This window comes from Pleurodeles waltl, chromosome 4_2 (assembly GCF_031143425.1).
Source record: "Pleurodeles waltl isolate 20211129_DDA chromosome 4_2, aPleWal1.hap1.20221129, whole genome shotgun sequence".
Classification (NCBI taxonomy): domain Eukaryota; kingdom Metazoa; phylum Chordata; class Amphibia; order Caudata; family Salamandridae; genus Pleurodeles; species Pleurodeles waltl.
Window position 1 is genome coordinate 1,052,817,535 of NC_090443.1, and position 22,817 is coordinate 1,052,840,351.

General features: G+C 48.4%; 1 protein-coding gene across 2 annotated transcripts in view; it reads right to left on the minus strand.

Moving 5' to 3' along the window:
- The window catches only part of LOC138293728 (uncharacterized), a 48,937-nt gene that overhangs the window by 19,371 nt on the left and 6,749 nt on the right, over window positions 1-22,817 (minus strand). For both annotated transcript variants that reach the window (XM_069233062.1, XM_069233061.1), the window contains exon 2: window positions 18,772-18,938. In XM_069233062.1, the coding sequence (XP_069089163.1) occupies window positions 18,772-18,938 (167 nt within the window). The remainder of the gene's footprint in view (window positions 1-18,771; window positions 18,939-22,817) is intronic.

A 22,817-nucleotide genomic window follows, 5' to 3' on the forward strand; every position in this document is an offset into this window, starting at 1 on the left:
AATCATACCCAAGTACTGATGCCAGTATTGGTGGCATGATTCCATGCACTTTGTGGGGTCCCTAAAGGATCCCCCAGTTCTGCTCTTACCAGTCTTCCAGGGTCTGCGGGCAGCCTGCTCTGCTGCAGCCTCCCAGACACAATTCTACACTCCTGCTGCTTGACCAGCTTGAGCAGGGGACAGCAGAACAAAGGATTTCCTGTAGAAGAGAGGTGCAACTTCCTCTCCTTTGGAAATAGGTGTTACTGGGCTGGGGAGGGGTAGCCTCCCTGCGCCGCCGGACTGCATTGAAGAACATATTTAGGGCCAGATGTAGCAAAGGGTTTTTCCCATTCTGTGTCAATGGGAAAATGTGTTCGTACATATGGCCCTTAGTGCCCTCTTTGCATAATCTGGTTTGCACCAGTCCGGGGATTAATGGTCCGTGCTCTGGCATGAAACACATAAAGGAGAAGGGAGTGTCCACTCCCTTGTCTGCTCTACTCCTAGGGTGGTGCCCAGATCTCCTCCAGGTGGTCACTTGGTCCTGCCATCTTGGAACCAAGATGGGCAGAGGCATCTGGGAGCATCTGACTGGGTAGGCCTGGTACCTGACATCAATGACCCCTCCTGATAGGTGTTCACCCCAGACAGTGAAGAATCCCCCTTTTTGGGCTATTTTGGGTGCGCCTTGAGGGTGGGTCCCCAGATTTGTTGTGCAAGACTCCACCAGGACCTCTCTGCTAAGCCATCTTCTGCTCCTGGCCTCCGGAACGGCTGCTGGGCTGCACAGGAACTGAACAAGACTGCACCCCCCGAGACTACCTCTCCTTGCAACATTGTTCTGCAGCTCCTGTCAGCACTCTGCAACGTCTCCAAGGCTGTGCATCCTCTGGGGTCGGCAAGACTTCAGCTGCACTAAGAAGCAAGAAGGAATCTCCCTTGGAGTGAAGCAGTCACTCCCCTGCAACCGCAGGCACCTAAAGCAATGGCATCTGGCTGGTGGATCTTCTGTCCCACTGATCTAAGATTCTCCAACACAGGTGGTGGTTCTAGTGGATCCTTTGGGTCCTCTCTACATTCTTTCCAACATGGGAGACTGTGAGCCCTTGCCTTCCACCTGGACAGAATCCCTGTGCACCACGACTGTTGCACCAACCAAGGTTTGTTGACTCGTGCTCCGAGGATCTTCAGGCTCCAAGTAGCCCCAGCCACACTGCAATTTACTGTGCCTGATCCCTTTGGGTTGCTTGTGGGGTCTCCGACTGCTTCTGCTGGTTCTCCTGCCTTCTGAGGGTCAGTCAGGACCTTGCTGGTCCTCCACAGCTTTGCAAAACCTCCAACAACTTATTTTGCAGTTGCCTCTGCTTGTTGGTGTCATGACCACTGACCCGTCTGCAGTCCGGCAACCAGCAAGGGAGAGTTCATAGGCGACTTCAAGGACTCCTCTGCAGCTCCTGGACCGCCCAGCTGGACTTCATCCATTAAGGTTGATCCGTATCTTCAGCTACAGAAGGGCGGGCATTGGCTCCTGCCCACCTGGACAGTCCTGCATGGACTGGACTCTGTCCCCTTCTTTTGCAGGTCCTCCTTGCCCGGAATCCACCCTTGGGTTCCATTGGTCCGGTCCTGCTTCTGCATTTTCCAACCACGATGTCCCAATGTTTGCCTATGGGAGATCTGGGTAACCTACCTCTCTGCAACGGGTCGCTGGGGATCTTCTAGGTACTTACCTTTTGGGGTTCCATTCCCCCCAGCCCTTGTCTAACTACTCCATACGCTGTGGTGGGGGACACCCGTTCGTATTCCATTTTTTTAGTATATGGTTTGGCTCCCCTGTAGGGCCCCTGCTAAGCTATGCTTTTCCACTTACCTGTGTATATTTTGTGTGTTTATACCTCCTGAGGGAGTTATACCAATGGTAGTCTAGTTTGGTGTGCCTGTAAAAAAGTACCTTTATTTTTTCAACACTGTGTGGTTCCTTTCATGTTTTGTAAGTTACTGTGGCATTGCAAGTGCTTCACATGACATCTAGATATGTCATGGCTGCTCACCACAGCTACCCTAGAGAGCCCTGGCTGTCTAGACATTGTAACACTACTTATTTGGGGTTTGCCTGGCCCCAGTAAAAGGTGTATGTAACAGTCAAGCTGTCCAGCACACACTGGACCAGCTTCCTACATTGGTGGTGCAGCGGTGGCATAAGACACTTGCAATTGCTTTACCACTCTGTCACCAGTGACTTTCCACAGGAAAAGTCACTAATAGCCCTTGGGGGACACACTACACTTTAGTAGCAGGGATTTCTGGACTTTTAGTTTAGCTAAATTGAGGGTCAAGCATAGCCCTTCCTCTAAACTTTTAGGAAGTCTAGAACTGTAAGAGTAGGTAGGTGCACTCACATTACTCTAGGTAACATGCTTTCAGCAGAGGACACCACTCAGGCCTAAGAATCTAAGTATGAGGGCCTCACCTTTCAGGAACTGAGGGAGTTTTGTGCCTATAGGAAGCTGAAGTTAGGGAGAAATCACAACAAAACCCTACACCGGGGATTACTGATCCAATCTTATCTTCAAAACTCAGAGGGCTAGGAAGAGTAGAAAGTAGAGACTGACCCACCAGTGTTAGACAGGATAGACGTAGTCCCCACTGAGGAGGGTCAGGAAGATTCTTGGGAACACCATAGTCCTGTAGGGAGCACTTATGGTAGTGAAAGGGGGGGCATACAAGTAGACCCACCTTTCCTCCTAGGGGCTGGTGCGAATGGTCCTCAGGAGGAAGGATAAATCCTCCTCATCTGTCCACACCCAAGTCTCAGCAGCTGCTGATGAGACTAACCACTCTAGTTCGGGGGGAGTCCCTAGACAGGGAGTTCAGTAAACTGAAACTAGAACAGGCCAAACTGAGCCTACAACTGCAACAGTTAGCCCTAGATAGGGAGGCCCTGGCACTGGAGAGGGAGAGACAGAATTTGGGTTTGGCACCCCATGGTGGCAGCAGAAACAGCCATAGAGAGACTAGGGCCAGGGAGGACTCTTATGACTATAGGAATCTTAGCAAAATAGTCCCACCGTATAAGGTTGGAGATGACATCCACAAGTGAATCACTGCTTTGGAGAGGGCCTGTCGAGTTTAGAAGGTCCCTTAGAGGCAGTGGGCAGCCATCTAGTGACTTTCCTTTACTGACAAGGGGAGGGACAAACTCCTCACTGTCAGGGAGGAAGATGCAGAAAATTACCAGGTGCTTAAGGATGCCCTTATTGATGGGTTTGGGTTGACCTCAGAAAAATATAGGATCAAGTTTATGGGAAACACATAAAGAGTCCTCTCAAAACTGGGTAGATTTTGTGGACAGCACTGTCAATGTTCTGGAAGGCTGGCTACATGGCAATAATGTGCATGACTGTCAAGGCTTGTATAATCTTAACGTGAGAGAGCACATTCTTTACAACTGCTATTCTGCCAAACTGCATCAATATCTGGTGTACTGAGATCTGACCTCTCCCCAAGAATTGGGAAAGATGGCAGATAAATGGGTTTGTACCAGAGTGGTAAGGAAAAATCGCACAGGGGGTGACCAGAAGAAGAAAGATTCTTTCAAGAATCAGGAGAAAGTTGGGGACAAATATAAAGATAAAAATGAGTCTTCATCAGGCCCACAAAATCCTTCTGGGAGTGGGTCTAAATACAGGGAGTGCAGAATTATTAAGCAAATGAGTATTTTGACCACATCATCCTCTTTATGCATGTTGTCTTACTCCAAGTTGTATAGGCTCGAAAGCCTACTACCAATTAAGCATATTAGGTGATGTGCATCTCTGTAATGAGAAGGGGTGTGGTCTAATGACATCAACACCCTATATCAGGTGTGCATAATTATTAGGCAACTTCCTTTCCTTTGGCAAAATGGGTCAAAAGAAGGACTTGACAGGCTCAGAAAAGTCAAAAATAGTGAGATATCTTGCAGAGGGATGCAGCACTCTTAAAATTGCAAAGCTTCTGAAGCGTGATCATCGAACAATCAAGCGTTTCATTCAAAATAGTCAACAGGGTCGCAAGAAGCGTGTGGAAAAACCAAGGTGCAAAATAACTGCCCATGAACTGAGAAAAGTCAAGCGTGCAGCTGCCACGATGCCACTTGCCACCAGTTTGGCCATATTTCAGAGCTGCAACATCACTGGAGTGCCCAAAAGCACAAGGTGTGCAATACTCAGAGACATGGCCAAGGTAAGAAAGGCTGAAAGACGACCACCACTGAACAAGACACACAAGCTGAAACGTCAAGACTGGCCCAAGAAATATCTCAAGACTGATTTTTCTAAGGTTTTATGGACTGATGAAATGAGAGTGAGTCTTGATGGGCCAGATGGATGGGCCCGTGGCTGGATTGGTAAAGGGCAGAGAGCTCCAGTCCGACTCAGACGCCAGCAAGGTGGAGGTGGAGTACTGGTTTGGGCTGGTATCATCAAAGATGAGCTTGTGGGGCCTTTTCGGGTTGAGGATGGAGTCAAGCTCAACTCCCAGTCCTACTGCCAGTTCCTGGAAGACACCTTCTTCAAGCAGTGGTACAGGAAGAAGTCTGCATCCTTCAAGAAAAACATGATTTTCATGCAGGACAATGCTCCATCACACGCGTCCAAGTACTCCACAGCGTGGCTGGCAAGAAAGGGTATAAAAGAAGGAAATCTAATGACATGGCCTCCTTGTTCACCTGATCTGAACCCCATTGAGAACCTGTGGTCCATCATCAAATGTGAGATTTACAAGGAGGGAAAACAGTACACCTCTCTGAACAGTGTCTGGGAGGCTGTGGTTGCTGCTGCACGCAATGTTGATGGTGAACAGATCAAAACACTGACAGAATCCATGGATGGCAGGCTTTTGAGTGTCCTTGCAAAGAAAGGTGGCTATATTGGTCACTGATTTGTTTTTGTTTTGTTTTTGAATGTCAGAAATGTATATTTGTGAATGTTGAGATGTTATATTGGTTTCACTGGTAATGATAAATAATTGAAATGGGTATATATATTTTTTTGTTAAGTTGCCTAATAATTATGCACAGTGATAGTCACCTGCACACACAGATATCCCCCTAACATAGCTAAAACTAAAAACAAACTAAAAACTACTTCCAAAAATATTCAGTTTTGATATTAATGAGTTTTTTGGGTTCATTGAGAACATGGTTGTTGTTCAATAATAAAATTAATCCTCAAAAATACAACTTGCCTTATAATTCTGTACTCCCTGTACTCATCTTCCTCATCCCACAATAAGAAACCTTGGTGCTACTTGTGTAGACCACAGGGCAGGTGACAGCGCTTGTCCTAACAGGAGCACCAAGCCTGCTACTACCACTTCCACCCTTATTGCCCCTAGCATTAGCACTGGTAGGAGTAGTCAGTCCAAGGGTGTAGCTAGGTTCACCTTGGGAACCGCAGTGGGCTTTGAGAACTGCAGTGGGCTCTGAGATAGTCAGGAAGACCACTGAGGCAGGTTTGGTCTCTGAGGGTGGTATTGACCTTAGCACTCTGGCTGCTTGTCCCCTTAATGTAGGTAAGTACAGGCAGCATCCCCTTATCAGTGGTGTAGAAGCTGAGGCCTACAGGGACACAGGTGCCAGGGTCACAATGATGACTGAAACATTGTGTCCCCTGAACAACACTTACTTGGTCACACGTACCAAGTCACTGACACTCACAACAACACTAAGTGCCACCCCATGGCTGTTGTTGAACTTAGCTGGTGGGTGGATGGGAGGGGGCAGGGCGGGGGGTACTGGACCAAAGAAAGTTGTGGTATCCTCTGACCTGCCTCTGGAGTGTTTACTGGGCAATGTTTTGGAGACTTCAGCCTGGGCTGAAGTGGAGTTGGAAGCCCATGCAACAATGCTGAGCATGCCAGGGCACATTTTTGCACTGACTAGAGCACAGGCCAAGAGACGGGGAGAGCAGGGAACACTGGAGCCTAGAAAAATGGCCCAGGAGTTTCTCAAAAACAGAGGCAAACAGGGTCAGAAATTGCCCCCTGTCCAGACTTTAGGCGAGGATCCCACTCCTCAGGGAAAGGAATCTGCCCCTTGTGTGGAACCTACACCAGAGGAGCTGATTGCTGATACAGCTGAGCTCTTAGGTACAGGCAGACTTACCAGGGAGGAACTAAGCCTAGAACCGAAGTGCTGTCCTTCTCTTCAAAGCCTGAGACAGCAAGCTGCTTCTCAGGAAGCAGGGGATATCAGTGGGGCCCATAAGATCTACTGGGACAATAGCCTCCTTTAAGCTGACAAAGAACCAAGTCTGGTACCACCAAGAGGTTGGGCATCCCCCAGATGTTAAGGGAGTTACTATTGTCACTGGCACATGATATTCCCCCTATAGGCCACTTGGGGCAAAGCAAGACTTGGGACAGATTTGTCCCACACTTTCACTGGCCCCCATATGTCTTAACACACAAAGGAGTTTTGTCACTCTGGTGTCACCTGTCAAACCAGTGGTAAGTTAGGTGGCACCCAAAAGGTCCCCTTAGGTCCACTTCCAGTGGTTGGGGTACCCTTTGAGAGAGTAGGGATTGATATTGTTGGTCCCCTAGACGCCTCAACTGCATCTGGGAACAGAGTTATACTGGTGGTGGTGGACCATGCCACTGGGTACCCAGAGACAATTCCCCTTATGCCACTACAGCCCATGCAGTGGCCAAGGCCCTCCTAGGAATCTTTTCCTGGGTGGGTTTTCCAAAGGAGGTGGTGTCAGACAGGGGTGCAAACTTATGCCACCCATTGGAGTCCATGCAAACTGTGTCTGCAGGCCTGCCCTTTTCAGCCTGCGTGAAATGGTGCATGCACCCTTTCACTGCTGGTCACTACACCAGGTCACTGAGTCACACCACTGGTAGGCTCTTTCAGCCCAAATGGCAGGGTGCAGGTCCCTGTGTGTGTGGGTACTGCTGCATGAGCAGAGGTGCCCCTACTAACTCCAGTTCCAATTCCCTGGACTTGGTAAGTGCAGGAAAGCCATTTTTAGGTTGACCTGTTGTAAATCTTGTGGGCATTTAACCACGCCTTCACGCGCCCATCACTTTCAGTCATTTGTGGGCTTGCCTTTCAAAAATCCCGTTACAATGTTAATAGCTTTTACTCGAGCAAACATGAGACCCATTGCATTGCAAATGCTTGTTATCTGTGTACTGGTCACTACCCTTGTCCCAGCCCCGGTGGTAACTCTGAACGTGAGCGTGTTTGGTATAAAAAAATGTCTGAATCACCCCTCAATACTGATGCTGGTATTGGTGGCATGATTCCATGCACTCTGGGGGGTTCCTTAGAGGATCCCCCAGTTCTGCTCCTACCAGTCTTCCAGGGTCTGCGGGTAACCTGCGCTGCTGCAACCTCCCAGACACAATTCTGCTCTCCTGCTGCTTGATTAGCTCGAGCAGGGGACAGCAGAACAAAGGATTTCCTGTAGGAGAGGGGTGCAACCTCATCTCCATTGGAAGTAGGTGTTACTAGGCTGGGGAGAGGTAGCCTCCCGCACCACCAGACTGCTTTGAAGGGCACATTTGGTGCCCGCCTTTCATAATCCAGTTTGCACCAGTCCATGGAACACTGGTCCCTGCTCTGGCATGAAACATACAAAATAAAGGGGAGTGTCCACTCCCTGTCCAGCTCCACCCCAGGATGGTGCCCGAAGCTCCTCCGGGTGGCCTCTTGGTTCTGCTATCTTGGAACCAAAATGGGCAGAGGTCTCTGAGAGCATCTGACTGGATGGGCCAGATAGTTGATGTCAGTGACCTCTCCTGATAGGTGGTACCCCAGAGAGCGAGCAAACCCCCATTTTGGGCTATTTAGGGACTCCCTTGAGGGTGGGTCCCCGATTCGTCATGCAAGTCTTCATCATGACCTCTCTGCAAAGACATAGGGGGTCATTCCGACCCTGGCGGTCATGGACCGCCAGGGCCGGGGACGGAGGAAGCACCGCCAACAGGCTGGCGGTGCTTCAGGGGCAATTCTGACCGCGGCGGTAAAGCCGCGGTCAGAAAAGGGGAACCGGCGGTTTCCCGCCGGTTTTCCCCTTCCCCAGAGAATCCTCCACGGCGGCGTTGCAAGCAGCGCCGCCATGGGGATTCCGACCCCCTTCCCGCCATCCCGTTCCTGGCGGTTTTTACCGCCAGGAACAGGATGGCGGGAACGGGTGTCGTGGGGCCCCTGGGGGCCCCTGCACTGCCCATGCCACTGGCATGGGCAGTGCAGGGGCCCCCTAACAGGGCCCCATTCAGATTTTCAGTGTCTGCACAGCAGACACTGAAAATCGCGACGGGTACCACTGCACCCGTCGCACACCAGCTACTCCGCCGGCTCCATTCGGAGCCGGCTTCATCGTTGCTGGGGCTTTCCCGCTGGGTGGGCGGGCGGCCTTTTGGCGGTCACCCGCCCGCCCAGCGGGAAAGTCGGAATGACCCCCATAGTCTGCTCCTGGCATCCAACGGCTGCTGGGCTGCACAGAAACCGAACAAGACTGTACCACCTGAGAAGATCCTCTCCTTGCAACATTGTTTCTGCGGCTCCTTTCATCCCTTTGCAACATCTCCAGGGCTGTGCATCCTCTGAGGTCGGTGAGACTTCAGCTGCACCAAGAAGCAAGAAGGAATCTCTCTTGGAGTGAAGGAGTCACTCCCCTGCAGTCGCAAGCACCTAAGGCAATGACATCTGGCTGGTGGGATCTTCAGTCCTCCGGAACAGCGAAGATTCTCCAACACAGGCGGTGGTTCTGATGGATTCTCAGGGTCCTTTCTGTCTTCTTTTCAACGTGGGAGACGGTGAGTCCTTGACTTTTCCAATGGCACAGAATCTCTGTGCACCGCAACTGTTGCACCAACCAGGGCTTGTTGACTCCTGCTCCAAGGGATGTTCAGGCTCCAAGTAGCCTCGGCCCCCAGCACTCTACCTCTGCAAAGACAGTCTCCTCTGCTGCTCCAGTGACGTGGGACTTTTTCTTCAGGTGTGCTGACTGGGGCTCACTGCAACTTACTGTGCCTGCTGCCAGTGGGTTGCTTGTGGGGGCTACGACTGCTTCTACTCGCTCTACTGCCTATTAAGGGTCAGCCCGGACTGCCCTCCAAGGGTCGAGTCCCCAGGCCCTTGCTGATCCGCCACAGCTCTGGAAAACCTCCAACATGTTATTTTGCATTCGCCTGTGCTTGTTGGCGGTCCTCCTGACGACTGACCCATCTGCAATCCGGCTGTCGAGGGACAGTTCATAGGTGACTTCAGGGACTCCTCTGCAGCTCCTGGACCCTGCAGCTGAACTTCATCCATCACCGTTGATCCGGATCTTCAGCTACAGAAGGGTGGGCATTGGCTCCTGTTCCACCTGGACACTCCTGTGCGGATTGGATTCTGTCCCTTTCTTTTGCAGGTCATCCTCACTCAGAATCCGCCCCTGGGTTCCACTGACCCGGTCTTGCTTCTGCATTCTCCAACCATGATGTCCCCATGTTGCCTATGGGAGAACCGGGTAACTTACCCTCCTCCCCCCCCCCTCCACCCAAACCCCAATAGGCCCCTTGATAATTAATGCTTTTCCGGAGTACTTACCTTGTATATTTTGTGTGTTCATACCTCCAGAGGGAGGTATACCAATGGTAGTCTAGTTTGGTGTGCCTATAATAAAGTACCTTTATTTTTCCAACACTCTGTGGTTCCTTTCATGTGTGATAAGTTACTGTGTGACTACTGTGTCATTGCAAGTGCTTCACATGATGTCTTTATAAATCATGGCTGCTCACCACAGCTACCCTACAGAGCCCTCGCCATCTAGACACTGTAACACTGCCTAATTGGGGTTTCCCTGGACCCAGTAGAAGGTCTAACACCCTAGGTGTCCACCACACACTGGGCCAGCTTCCTACACAGCACAAGTGATTCCAATCCAGAATGAAGCTAATATGCCTCTCAATGATTTAAACAACTATCACCCAATCTTGTTACTTCTTTTAAATCTCATACAGTTCACTTGGATAAGGGAGTCCTGCAGGGCTCCTGTCTCAGCCTTACTTTATTTAATATTTACATAGCACCTTTGGCAATGTTAGTCAGACAGTTTGGCTTAGAAATCTACTCGTATGCTGATCATTCCCAACTGTTACTGTCTTTCGGTGACGTACCTTCCAAAGTGAAAGAACATTTTGGTTCTGGCCTTAGGGCTATTCCTGACTGGATGATGGTAAACTGTCTCCAGCTCAACGCAATCTTAAGATTTTGTTATTTGGGAAGGCAGCTTCTCATTGGAGCCCAACTTGGTGGCCTTCCGAACTTGGGATGCCTGCCACTCCCACCACTGTGGTAAACAATATTGGTGTCCACTTGGCTGAATCCCTCACCACGGCCGACCACGTACAGAAAACCACAGATTTTTGTTTCCACCTACTCTCTCTGTTGGACGGGTCTTTCCCCTTCTTCTAGGAAAACAATGGTTCAGCCTTTAATCAGGAGCCTTCTGGACTATAGTAGCGCCTAGTATGCTTCCATAAATGAGTCTTACTGACCGATCTACAGGTGGTACAGAATACAGCAGCACGCCTTATTTGTAATGCTCCTGCAAGGACATTAGCTTCTCCTCTACTGCGTTCTCTTCACTGGTTACCAGTTCGCAGTAGGGTCACTTTTAAAATCCGCTGTATTACTCATAAAGCATGAATTGGACAAGGACCACTATATCTATCCTTGAGGCTTCTTCCCGATAACCCCATTAGAAATATGCGATCTTGTGATAAAATGTGGCTCATGATTCGTAGAGTAAATAGAATCAGGATGGGTGACAGATCTTTCTCATATGTGGCCCCTCTATACTGGAATGCTCATCCAATGTGCCTTATTCAATGTACTTATCTCCTTACTTTCAGGAAGTTTCTTAAAACGGTTTTGTTTTAATAGTATTAACTACTCTTGTTTAGTTTCAACTACTTGAGCGTACGGCTGAGATACCTCTTGGGGTGAGTCATTAGTGATATAAGCAACTTTTTAACATAACAGGAACAACAGTGCCAGACTTGGGTCCCACTCTAGAGCTACCCTATGAACTCCCACAAATCTGGAAGAGTTGAAGAAGTTCTTGGGTTTAACTTTTTGGATGGGCTTGATAAGCAAGCCATTGCTGTTTTCATATTGGTCTACCAGTCCCTTAATGACAACGGCCATATTTCCTGCAATCATGAGTCAAAATATGTATGTGCTTCTGCTTTGGATGCTGCATTTTGTTGATAAGTCTTTAGTGTTGCCACAAGATTACCTTGATTGTGACGTCTTTTTAAGATTCGGCTTGTCCTTGATCACTTTAAAGATCGATTTCAAAGACCTGTGTTCCAGGGCAAGAAATTGCTGTGGACGAGTCTTTGGGCGTGTTCAAGGGCCGTTGGGTATTTAGGCAGTACATTCCTAGAAAGAGGGCACATTATGGAATTAAGATGCATATGCTGTCTGAGGGTAGTACAGGGTATGTCTATAATTTCTGGGTCTGCACTGGTAGGGATTCCACTATTGACCCCCCTGGTTCTCTGTCCACTTTTGGAGTTAGTGAGAAAATTGTGCGAGGACTTGGTAGACCAAGGTCACCATTTGTACCTTGATAACTTCTACACTGGTGTGTAGTTGTTCAGGGATTTGTTCAAAGTGGACACTGTTGCTTGTGGCACAGCCCACTCAAACCATAAAGGTTATCCAAAGGAGCTTGTGTGTAAAAAAATAAAAACCTTAGCGGGGACAGTGCAGTGCCTTACGTAATGTGCGTAATGATGATATGCTAGCTGTGAACTTTGCAGACAGGAGGAATGTCTACATGCTGACTACCATTCATTATGAAAGTACTTCACCTGTGGCTGTTTGGTGTCAGGTTGCTGAAGAGTGCAAACCTGTGTGTGTTTTAGACTACAATAAGCATATAGGTGGTGCAGATAGAGTAGATCAGAGGTTGGAACCTTACACTGCTGTTCGTAAGGCTTACGTCTGATATAAGGAGTTGGCTATACATCTCTTCCCTTTCTGCCTCTAATGCTTTTGTTGTGTTCATGGATTGTTCTCCAGAGTCAAAGATGACTTTTGTTCAGTTTCAGGAATCTGTGATAGGCAGTCTTGTTATAGTGGAACAGGCAAGTGTTCCTAGAGTTCGAGTGGTGGAGGATGTGGCTAGATTGAAAAATCGCCACTTTCCTGGTCACATTCCTTCCACACCCCAAAAAAAAACTATCCCTGTAAGCGATGTAGAGTGTGTGTGCGAAGAGGCATGCAGAAGGAGAGTTATATGCAGTGCCATGATTGTCCTTCTAAACTTGGACTGTGTGTCAGCCTGTTTTCGAAAATACTACACCAAAAAATCTTTTTGGGGGCACCCGTGAGTGTTGTCTGGTCTTTATTGTTTTAGTTCTTTTGTTCATTTTCACAGTTGGCATTAGTGTGATGTATTTAGTTAGAGCTGTTGTGTGTGTAGTTTTGTATTTACTTAAAGTTGGTGTGTGTTTTCTTTTTGGTAAAAAAAAATGTGATGGTAAAATGTAATGGCTGGTGGTGTGTGTCGATTGGTGCTTGGCTGGTGGACTTGGCTGGTGGTGTGTGTGAGCTGGTGCTTGGCTGGTGGTGTGTGTGAGCTGGCTCTTGGCTGGTGGTGTGTGAGTAGTGACTTGCTGCTGGTCACTACAACACACTACTAGCCTTACGCAAGTCCACACACTCCGTGAGATAATGTGATTGCTGTGTCAGGCATGTCGGGGTATGAAAGTGATGGGCCCTTAAGTTGCACGGTCTGTTGATGTGAGTGTTGTAATGTGCTTGGGCCGCGGCTGGCTGCATGAATGGTCATGTTCGTGTCACTTATGAAAGGTGTGTGACTGGACTGTAAAGCGGCTGGTGCCTTGACGTGGCTTTACAGCCCACTAGCTGTGAGTCATTGGTTCTGTTTTTTGACCTTTCAGTTATTAACAGTGCATTTAATTTTTTTGTGAAATCTCTTGTTACCCCCATAGGTGCCTTGGACGAGCTGGTCTCTCCCTCGGCCACGGTTGCTGTGTGCCGTGGATGAGAGCAGCTCATCCTGCACCCGGCCCACGGGGGAAGCTCTAGCGCTCCCTTGTGGACCTCCCAACCCCCTTCTCTGGATCTGGATGGAAGGGTAATCACTTCCGCTTCCACTCCTGGCCCTTTGGCACCCCCTCCCCCCCAGGGACATCTGATGACATCAGTGTACGATCGTGCACTGACCTCATCAGAGGTTGCACCCATTGTGCTGGATGCTCAGCTTCCAGAGTGATAGGAAGAGAAATGCTTGCATTTCTCTTCCGATCTGGGGGTGGTGAAGATCAGAGAGGCATCAAAGAAAAGGAAAGGCTTTTCCTTTCCTTTGATGTCTTTCTGAGCATTTCTGTGATCGGGCTGCAGGAATGCCCACTAGACACCATGGAGTTTTGATTACTTTTGTAAGTAAATAAGGGGAGCGATCCCTTGGGTAAGGGTCTCTCCCCAAGGGGGGGAATTTATTTCTAGGATATTTCTGCCCCCCTTGGGGGCAGATTGGACTATTTTAATTAGGCCGATCTGCCCCCAAGGGGAGCAGAAAACACTAGACACCAGTTTTTTTTTTTTCTTTCTATAATTTCATAAGGGGAGCGACCCCTTAGGCAAGGGTCACTCCCCTGGGAGGCAAATTTACTTTAAGCCATTTCTGCCCCCCTTTGGGGGCAGATCGGCCTATTTTAATTAGGCCGATCTGCCCCTAAGGAACACAGAAACCACTAGGCACCAAGGATTTTTTTTTAACAGATGGGGAGTGACCCCCTTAGGCAAGGGTCGCTTCCTGGGGGGCAATTTTATTTTAGGGCATTTCTGCCCACCTTGGGGGCAGATCGGCCTACTTTTTTTTTTTAGGCCAGTCTGCCCCCAATGGGGCAGAAACCACTAGACACGGGGGATTTTTTTGCGCCAATTTCACGCAAGGGGAGCGAACCCTTAGGCAAGGGTCGCTCCCCTGGACGACAAATTTATTTTAGGCCATTTCTGACCCCCTTGGGAGCAGATCGGCCTGTTTTAATAACGCCGCTCTCCCTCCAAGGGGGGCAGAAGCCACTAGGCATCAGGGATTTTTTTTTTTTTTACAGATGGGGAGCGACCCCTTGGGCAAGGGTTGCTCCCCATGGGGGCATAATACTGTTTGCCATTTCCGCCCCCCTTGGGGGCAGATTGGCCTATTTTTGTAAGGTCCATCTGCCCCCAAGAGGGGCAGAAAGCCCACTAGACACCACTGGGTAAGATTTTTTTTCAAAAACAGAGGGTGGGGGTATGGCCATACCCTCTCCCCAAATAAATGGGGACAAAGTTGTCTGCCCACTGGTGGGCAGATGGGGCAATTACCCTGATCCACTTCCCAGGGGGACAGAAAGCCTACTAGATGCCAGGGAATTGTTAATAAAATAGTGTGGTGGTGGCTACCAACCAGTATGGGCATGGTTATGCCCCCACCCCAACTGAAGGGGGTTACAGTTTCCCCCTGCACACTAAAAGATCTTATCCCAACGGCAAGCAAGATGACATTTGATTATTTTTGGTTTTTGTTTTACATTTGGGCCATGCGAGCTTGTCTAACTCTCAAAATCGTCCCACTTGGAATGGTGAGGGCTGCACTTTTTGGACTTTGGGATGCTGCCATGTAGAAATATCTACGAGACCTAGACACATCTGAAAACTAAACATCTCTGTGAGTCTAGAGTGGTGTGCTTCACATGCAACTGCACCATTTTCTTACCCCTAATGGCTGCTGAGCCCTGGACCAAAAATGCAAGTGCCCCCACCCCCCTTCAAAAAAACAGGTAGTTTTGTAATTGATCATTTTGATGTGTCCACGTAGTGTTTTGGGGCATTTGCTGTCGCTGGACCTAGGCCTACCCACACAAGTGAGGCACCATTTTTATTGGGATATGTGGGGAAATGCTGGGTAGAAGGAAATTTGTGGCTCCCTTCAGATTCCAGAAGTTTGTAGCACCGAAATGTGAGGAAAAAGTATTTTTTTACAAACTCTGAGGTTTGCTAAGGATTCTGGGTAACAGAACCTGGTGAGAGCGCCGCAAGTTACCCCACCCTGGGTTCCCCTAGGTGTCTAGTTTTCAGAAATGTCCAGGTTTGCTAGGTTTTCATAGGTGCCATATGAGCTAGAGGACAACATCCACAGATATAAATGCGAAAACAACAGATGATGGATGGAATGCAGAGCAAATCAAACATTCACCCCAGTCACAGATCTGGGTTTAATCCATCAGTTGTTTTGCTTGCCATGCCATTCCAGACCCAACCATATGCAAATCAGTCTTGACCCTGTTCCCCATGGGAACAGTCCAGTCCAAACCGGCAGGCCAGGTCCTCCTGGACCAGAAACAAGCATCCTAGGACCAGTTTCAGGGTATCACCCTTCATCAGCCAGGCTAGCTTGAATGTGGTGGCATAGCAAGCACGGGACCCACATCTGGGCATACCCTTCCCACTCAGGGCGACAAATGCAAATGCAATGTCCAGGTTTGCTAGGTTTTCCTAGGTGCCAGATGAGCTAGAGGACAACATCCACAGCTATAAATGCAAAAACAACAGACGATGAAGGGAACGCAGAGCAAATCAAACATTCACCCCCACTCTCCAGGGAGGACCTGGCCTGGCAGTTCAGGCTGGACTGTTCCCATGAGGAACAGGGTGAAGACTGATTTGCATATGGCTGGGTCCAAACTGGGCTTGCATGATGAGCAAAAGAACAATGGATTAAACCCAGATCTGTGACTAGGGGTGAGTGTTTGCATTGTCTAACACTCCGTCCATCATCCTTTTGTGTTGCTTAAATCCACAGCTAGGCACTTTGCAAAAAACACGCCTGTTTTCTTTGGGAAAATGTGATGTGTCCATGTTGTGTTTTGGGGCATTTCCTGTTGCGGGCACTAAGCCTACTGATACAAATGAAGTACTGTTTTTATCTGGAGACTTGGAGGATGCTGGGTGGAAGTTAGTTTCTGTCTCTCCTTTCAATGTCTTTTTTAGACTAATTTTGAGGTTTGCAAAGGATTGTAGGTAACAGAACCTGGTGAAAGCCCCACAAGTCACCCCATCCTGGATTCCCCTAGGTGTCTAGTTTTAAAAAATGCACAGGTTTGGTAGGTTTCACTATGTGCCAGCTGAGCTAGATCCCAAATTCCACTGCTAGGCACTTTGCAAGGAACTCATCCATTTTTCAGTGGAAAAATGTGATGTGTACATGTTGCGTTTTGGGGCGTTTCCTGTTGCGGGCACTAGTCCTACCCACACAAGTGAGGTACCATTTTGATCGGGAGCCTTGGGGAACACAGAATAGCAGAATGAGTGTTATTAACAATTGTCTTTCTCTGCGTTTGTGCATTCCAAATGTAAGACAGTGTGTAAGAAAGAAGTAATTTTGAGAAATGCCCTGTAATTCACATGCTACTATGGGTATCCCCAAATTCAGAGATGTGCAAATAACCACTGCTTCTAAACTCCTTATCTTGTGCCCATTTGGGAAATATATAAGTTTCCTTGCTACCTATTTTTCACTCTTTATATTTTGCTGTATAACCAGTACACAATGAAAAACAATTGCAAGGTGAAGCTTTGTTATTGGCTCTGGGTAGCTAGGGTTCTTGGTGAACCTACAAGCCCTAAATATCCCTGCAAATAGAAGGGTCTAGTGGACGTGACGATATATTGCTTTTGAAAGTCTGCCATAGCTGGAAAAAGTTGCAGGTGATAATGTAGACAAATGCCTGTTTTTTTTTCAACTCAATTTCAATAATTTTTATTTCAACTGTTACTTCCTATCGGAAAACCTTGAAGGATCTGCACAAATGACCCCTTGCTGCATTCAGAAAATGTATACCTTTATAGGATCCTCCATTGGTTTCACACTCATTTCATTTCTGTCATTAACTGGAAGGGGGTTTAAAGGATAAAAAACTGGAAAAATAGGGTATGTCCAATTAAAATGCCAAAACTGTGTTGAAAATGTTGGTTTTCTGATTCAAGTCTGCCTTCTCCTGAAAGCTGGGAAGATGGTAATTTTAGCACTGAAAACCCTTTGTTGATGCCATTTGCAAAGAAAAAAACTGATGCTTTCTTCTGCAGCATTGTTTCCCATTTTCCCCAAAGAACCCAAATTGTAGCTGTTTTTTTGGCTAATTTCTTGCTCCCCACCAGGGGACTCCAGAAATACTGAGTACCTTTAGAATCCCCAGGATGTTGGAAAAAAGGCACAAATTTGTCTTGGATAGTTTATGTGGAGAAAAAGTTATGGGGTCATAGTGCGAACTGCCCCAAATAGCCAAACAAATCCTTGGCACAGTAGGGTGAAAAGGCTTGGCAGCAAAGGGGTTAAGGAAAGTTGGTAAATATCAAAAGATGGGTACAAGAGACTGTTTGAAGAAAAGAGACTCTGTGGGTTTTACATAAGATAGACAGATGCTACATAAAGAAGCAAAGATGGGTAGGTATTAGAGGAAATAAGGTAAGAGTACAGTAGATGCAAAAGAGTTACTACAGAGAGATGCATGAATGAGATCAATTCTGGTGGTACCCTACTGGGAAATTGAAAAACTTGCCATAGCGTAGCTGTAACTGCTGCAGCCATCTTTTTTTAGCTCAGTGCTAACCAGTGCTACCACGTTGTGCCCATCTCTGACGTATAAATCCCACTCTCATGCCTGGCACTGTAGTCTACATTTCTGTATCAGTTTGATTGTTTTATGCATTCCTGTGACTTCAGATCCTGCACGTGTGTTAACGCCTTTGCTTTGATCTTCTCACTATCTTCATTGGAGTCCTATATATGAAAACATATAAATTGATCCCATGTTTCTCCTTGGAAAGCTTTTAGGATCACAGGCCAGTTTTGATGATTTGGATATTACTCTTTCTTTTGTTAACAAACACTTGAAGGCTTTCATTGGTGTATTAGCAGAATTTCTTTAACAATAGGTGATAACATTTTGTGATGTACGATTGGAGGAACCGGATTAATCAAACAAGCAGGAGCGGCTTGTGGGCTTTGTTGAGGCGGGGAGTTGTGGAGGGGGGTGCGGGGAAGCGCGGGGCAAATTAATTAAAAAAAAATAAATAATAATAATAACTTCACTGCTTCTCTGCTGCCGCTGCGCCACTCCTCTCCTGCACTGCAGGCACAGGCTCCCAGCCTGCCCTGCAGCCAGTCCTGACGCTGTTCAAAGCCTCGTTCCGATTGGTTAGGAATGCCCTGCCAGGATGCTCTCTCCAGCCCGGCAACTCTGTTGCTGGGCTGGATAGAGCCTAGTGCGCATGTATGTTTGGCCTGCCAAACATGCATGCCCACTGAGGGGGAGTGACGTGCACTCCCCCTCAGTTCTCGTCATCCCTAGCGCACCGCCCCTTTTACTACAAAACAATAATAAACCTAGTTTATTATCGTTTTGTAGTAAAAGTTTTGCAGCTGATGCTGCTGCTGGTGGGGGGCGACCCTCCTCCGCCCTAACGGAGGAGCTGCGCCTGCAAACAAGCAATCTGGGTAGTATGAAAAAAGGCACAACATGCTTTAAAAGACACAACACAGGCACCTACTCTTCTATAGCAGTTTAATCAAATTAAACTAAACTATCTGACATAGTCAAAATAGGTGAGGTGCAAGTACATCTTGTGTAGAACCGTGGCTGCTAAAACAACAACAAAATGATCTGCTCAGCATTGTTCTTTGTGACAGAACTGTCTCCTAAGAGAATCTCGTGGACCTAAGCACTTACCTGGAATAAGATCTGAAGGTCATGCAGGCTGCTTTTCAGGTGCTGGGAGCTTTTCCGAGCCAGGGTTGTCTCCTCATAACACAATGGGCGTGGTGTCCGTGGCATACAGGTGGTCATCGTCCAGAGGGAGGCGAAAATTTGACATAGACACGAGATATCTATAAATCCTGAGCAAAAGAATGGGGAAAAAGAAAGACTCTCAAATCAGTGCTTAAGTAGCTAGGACATACTAGACTTTTTGCTAGTCGTCATCTAACACAAAGGCATGGGCCATGTGACTGTTTAAACTATTTTAAACAAAGAATACCAATACATATGCTGTCTCTGCAGAAGTGCTGAAATGTTGGTTATGGGAAAATAAAGACCACAGAGGCAGTGCTGGAATGAAGGTTTGAAAGAAAGACAGATTATGTAGTATCCATGTTGTGGCTTTGAATATGTTCAAAATGTGTTTGTTTGTGGTGTTTCCGGTAGACAAGAAGAGGCTGGAATGCATTTGGATGGTGGACTCCGATCTAATTGAGCTGAGTAATACAGGAGAAACTTTCTTTCATGACCATCTGAGCTGAACTCCCAAGTTAAGGCCTATCTGTATCTGACCGTATCATAGTCCCTCCTTATTCGATCAGAAGAGGGTTACCTATGCATTGTGCCAGTCAATGTACAGATTCCAAGCCCAAGAGGTCTAAAGTGGCAGAGATGTTGACTCTATTATTTTCAGGCCCTATATGGGGGAAGGAGGGCACAGGGCAGAAATGGACTACTGTGGTGGTTGAGAACGTTTGCCACTGGTGTCCTTGTGATAGTCCTACTATACCTCTGCAAACTGGGCCAAGTACAACCCTTTCCGCGCTTCACCATCCCAGTAGCGAAGGTGACATTCATATACTCCTCATGGAGGTGGTTGGGGGGCGAGGGGGACTAGATCTCTGAACTGAACAGTCACCCTACTCACACAATAGAGTACTGTCTAGCCCAATGCTAGTCTTTTAAGCAAAAGAAAGTACTTTAATCACAAAGTATTATTAAACATTGCACGTTCCAAAGTGAATAATTTACAGGGCTTCATATCTGTACAGGATCTAATGAAATGGAGACACCCCCTTGGTGTCTGTTTCAATCCCCCTTTTTTCCCCAGTGTGACTTAGGCAAAGAAATAGGTATTAGCATAGGCTAGACGTAGGTCCTTATCCCTAGTGATTATTCCAAAGACTGGCCAGTAGGTCAGTTTCATTGTATTTTGGCCAAACAAATCTGTGCTGGCATTTAGGCACAGTCTCAAATCAAATCAAATCATTAACATTTATAAAGCGCGCTACTCACCCGTGCGGGTCTCAAGGCGCTAGGGGGAGGAGGGGGTTACTGCTGCTCGAAAAGCCAGGTCTTGAGGAGTCTCCGGAATGCGGAGTGGTCCTGGGTGGTCCTGAGGCTGGTGGGGAGGGTATTCCAGGTCTTGGCTGCCAGGAAGGAGAAGGACCTCCCACCCGCCGTGGAGCGGCGGATGCGAGGGACGGCAGCGAGCGCGAGGCCAGAGGAACGGAGGAGACGGGTGGGGGCGTAGAAGCTGAGGCGACGGTTGAGGTATTCCGGTCCCTTGTTGTGCAGGGCTTTGTGTTCGTGGGTGAGAAGTCGGAAGGTGATCCTTTTGCTGACTGGGAGCCAATGCAGGTGTCTCAGGTGTGCGGAGATGTGGCTGTTGCGGGGTACGTCGAGGATGAGGCGGGCCGAGGCGTTTTGAATACGTTGCAGGCGTTTTTGGAGTTTAGCGGTGGTCCCAGCATAGAGGGTGTTGCCGTAGTCCAGGCGGCTCGTGACGAGGGCGTGGGTCACGGTTTTTCTAGTGTCGGCGGGAATCCAGCGGAAGATCTTGCGGAGCATGCGGAGGGTGAGGAAGCAGGCAGTCTCTGTGTTCGTGCAGACACAGTACCATGCTTCCTGTTCAGTAATACTGATGAGTCCCAGGCACAGAATGATGTGATCTGTGTGTTTACACTCTTTTGGGGCTTTGGCACCAGGGTGGGAGACCACGGATGGCAGACTAGCCCTCTTCAGGACCACTAGTGCTGAGCAACACGGTTGGCAGGCTTGTTGGGAGATGCAGCTTTAAGCCAGCACAGGTGGGCGTTTGATATTTGCGACTTGTGGGACGATGCAAGTGCTCATTTTTGGCAGTTGCTGTCCTAGTGGCTAATGCAGATGGATGCTCATATTTAGCATTTGCAGCGCTAGAGGCCAATGCCTCAGATGCTCATCTTTGACCGTTGTGGCCCCTGTTGGTTGATGCAGGAGCTCCTTTTGTATTAGCACCTTGGTTGGCAGTGACAGAACTAGGCCCTTGGACTTGATGAGGGTGTCACTGCCGCACAATGACAACTTGGTGAATGGTTCTTTATATAGCCTATGGTCAGAGCTACAATAGGAGACCAGACGACCATGCAGACTTGGGGTTAGGATTGGCTTTGTTCCTCAGTAGTCAGCTGCTTCTGGGTGCCTTACTGCCCAAAAACATACTTGGCTTCTCCTCCTAGACAGTCTCTACCTCATGCGGAGCCAGACAGGCTCCTCCCTTCTCTGAGCAGGCAGGTAGCCTTCTAGGTGCTTAGACAGCCCCACAGCTTCTCCAGCACGTTGCAGAATTCAGGTGAATTTTCTTTGATCACTGGGATAATGGCATTCGGGCACCAGCCCTGGTCACACAGCAGTTGTCTGGGAAGTACTCCTTTTCTTGGTCATTAAAAGCTTGGAACGGGAATCAAGTGAAGTGACTTGCATCACACTTTTTATACTTTTTTTGTAGAAGGCGTGTGTCATTTTCAGGCTGCTCTCCACACACAGTTTTTGTGTGAAGTGATGTTTCTCACAGCAGGGTGGAATATGGCCCTCATTACGAGTTTGGCGGGCGGCGGAGGCTGCCTGCCAAACCCGTCCCGCTATCTGACTGCCTGTGCAGGCAGAATACCACCAACCCTAATACAGGTTTCCCACTGGGCTGGAGGGTGGAAACAGCATTTCTGCCCACCAGCCCAGCAGGAAACAGGGCTTAAGACTGACGCCGGCTCATAATTGAGCCGGTGGCAATGTCGTGGGTGCAGCACCACCCGTTGCGCTTTCCAATGCCTGTAATTCGGGTGGTGTAAAGTGAGATCGACCTGTCCATGGGGGGGGACTAGCACTGCCCATGCCAAGTGCATGGTCTGTGCAAGTGCCCCTGATGCCCCTATTCCACCAGCCTTTTCATGGTGGTCCAAACGCCATGAAAAGGCTAGCGGATTGGTGAGTTGTAATCCGCAGGGTGGCGCTGCAGGCAGCACTACCCTGGCGAATTACAAACTGCTGAGATGGCGAGGCTGGCGGCAACCTGGCGGTGTCGGCGGTCCGACCGAGGCGGCTCCGCTGCGGTCGTAATGTGGAGGCCAGACCTCTGCTTTGGCAGTGGTCCGACCTCTACTGCGGCCCTGGCAGTCTCGTGACCGCCAGGGTCATCATGAGACCCAGAGTCTGTCTTTAAGCAGGAATATCTTAAACCTATCCACAGCGGAGTGACTTTTCTGCATCTGGCTGTCATCAGCTTTCCTGAAGCAGTAATTGAAGACAGAAAAAAAGTTAGGCCCTGTCTAGAAACGTCCTCACCTTGACCAGTACATATCTCAGTTGACACCCCTTACCCCATCATTTATCAAATGGCAGTGCTCAGGAAGGACTAATCAGCAGTGCCTTGCTAACAAGGCGCTCTTGAAATTTCCAAGGGTAGATTTGTCTACACCTTCTTCAGCTCAATATCTGGGTCCCCACCCTCCAGCGCCGCAGGAATGCAGGCAGTACATGCCCACTGTCTGATTGAGCTGTAGCTACCCTCCGTCTTCAGGAATGCCAATTCAGGGGCATCCAGAATGGATCTCACTGGCCCCAGTAATCAGACTCACAAGACAGATTGCTGCTACATAGTTGTGCAACATATGCAATGGACACACAAACACACACTCAGGATGCACTTGAAATGTCAGTGCAAGGTTCTGGGTTTCACGTGCCAGGGACCTTTACATGAT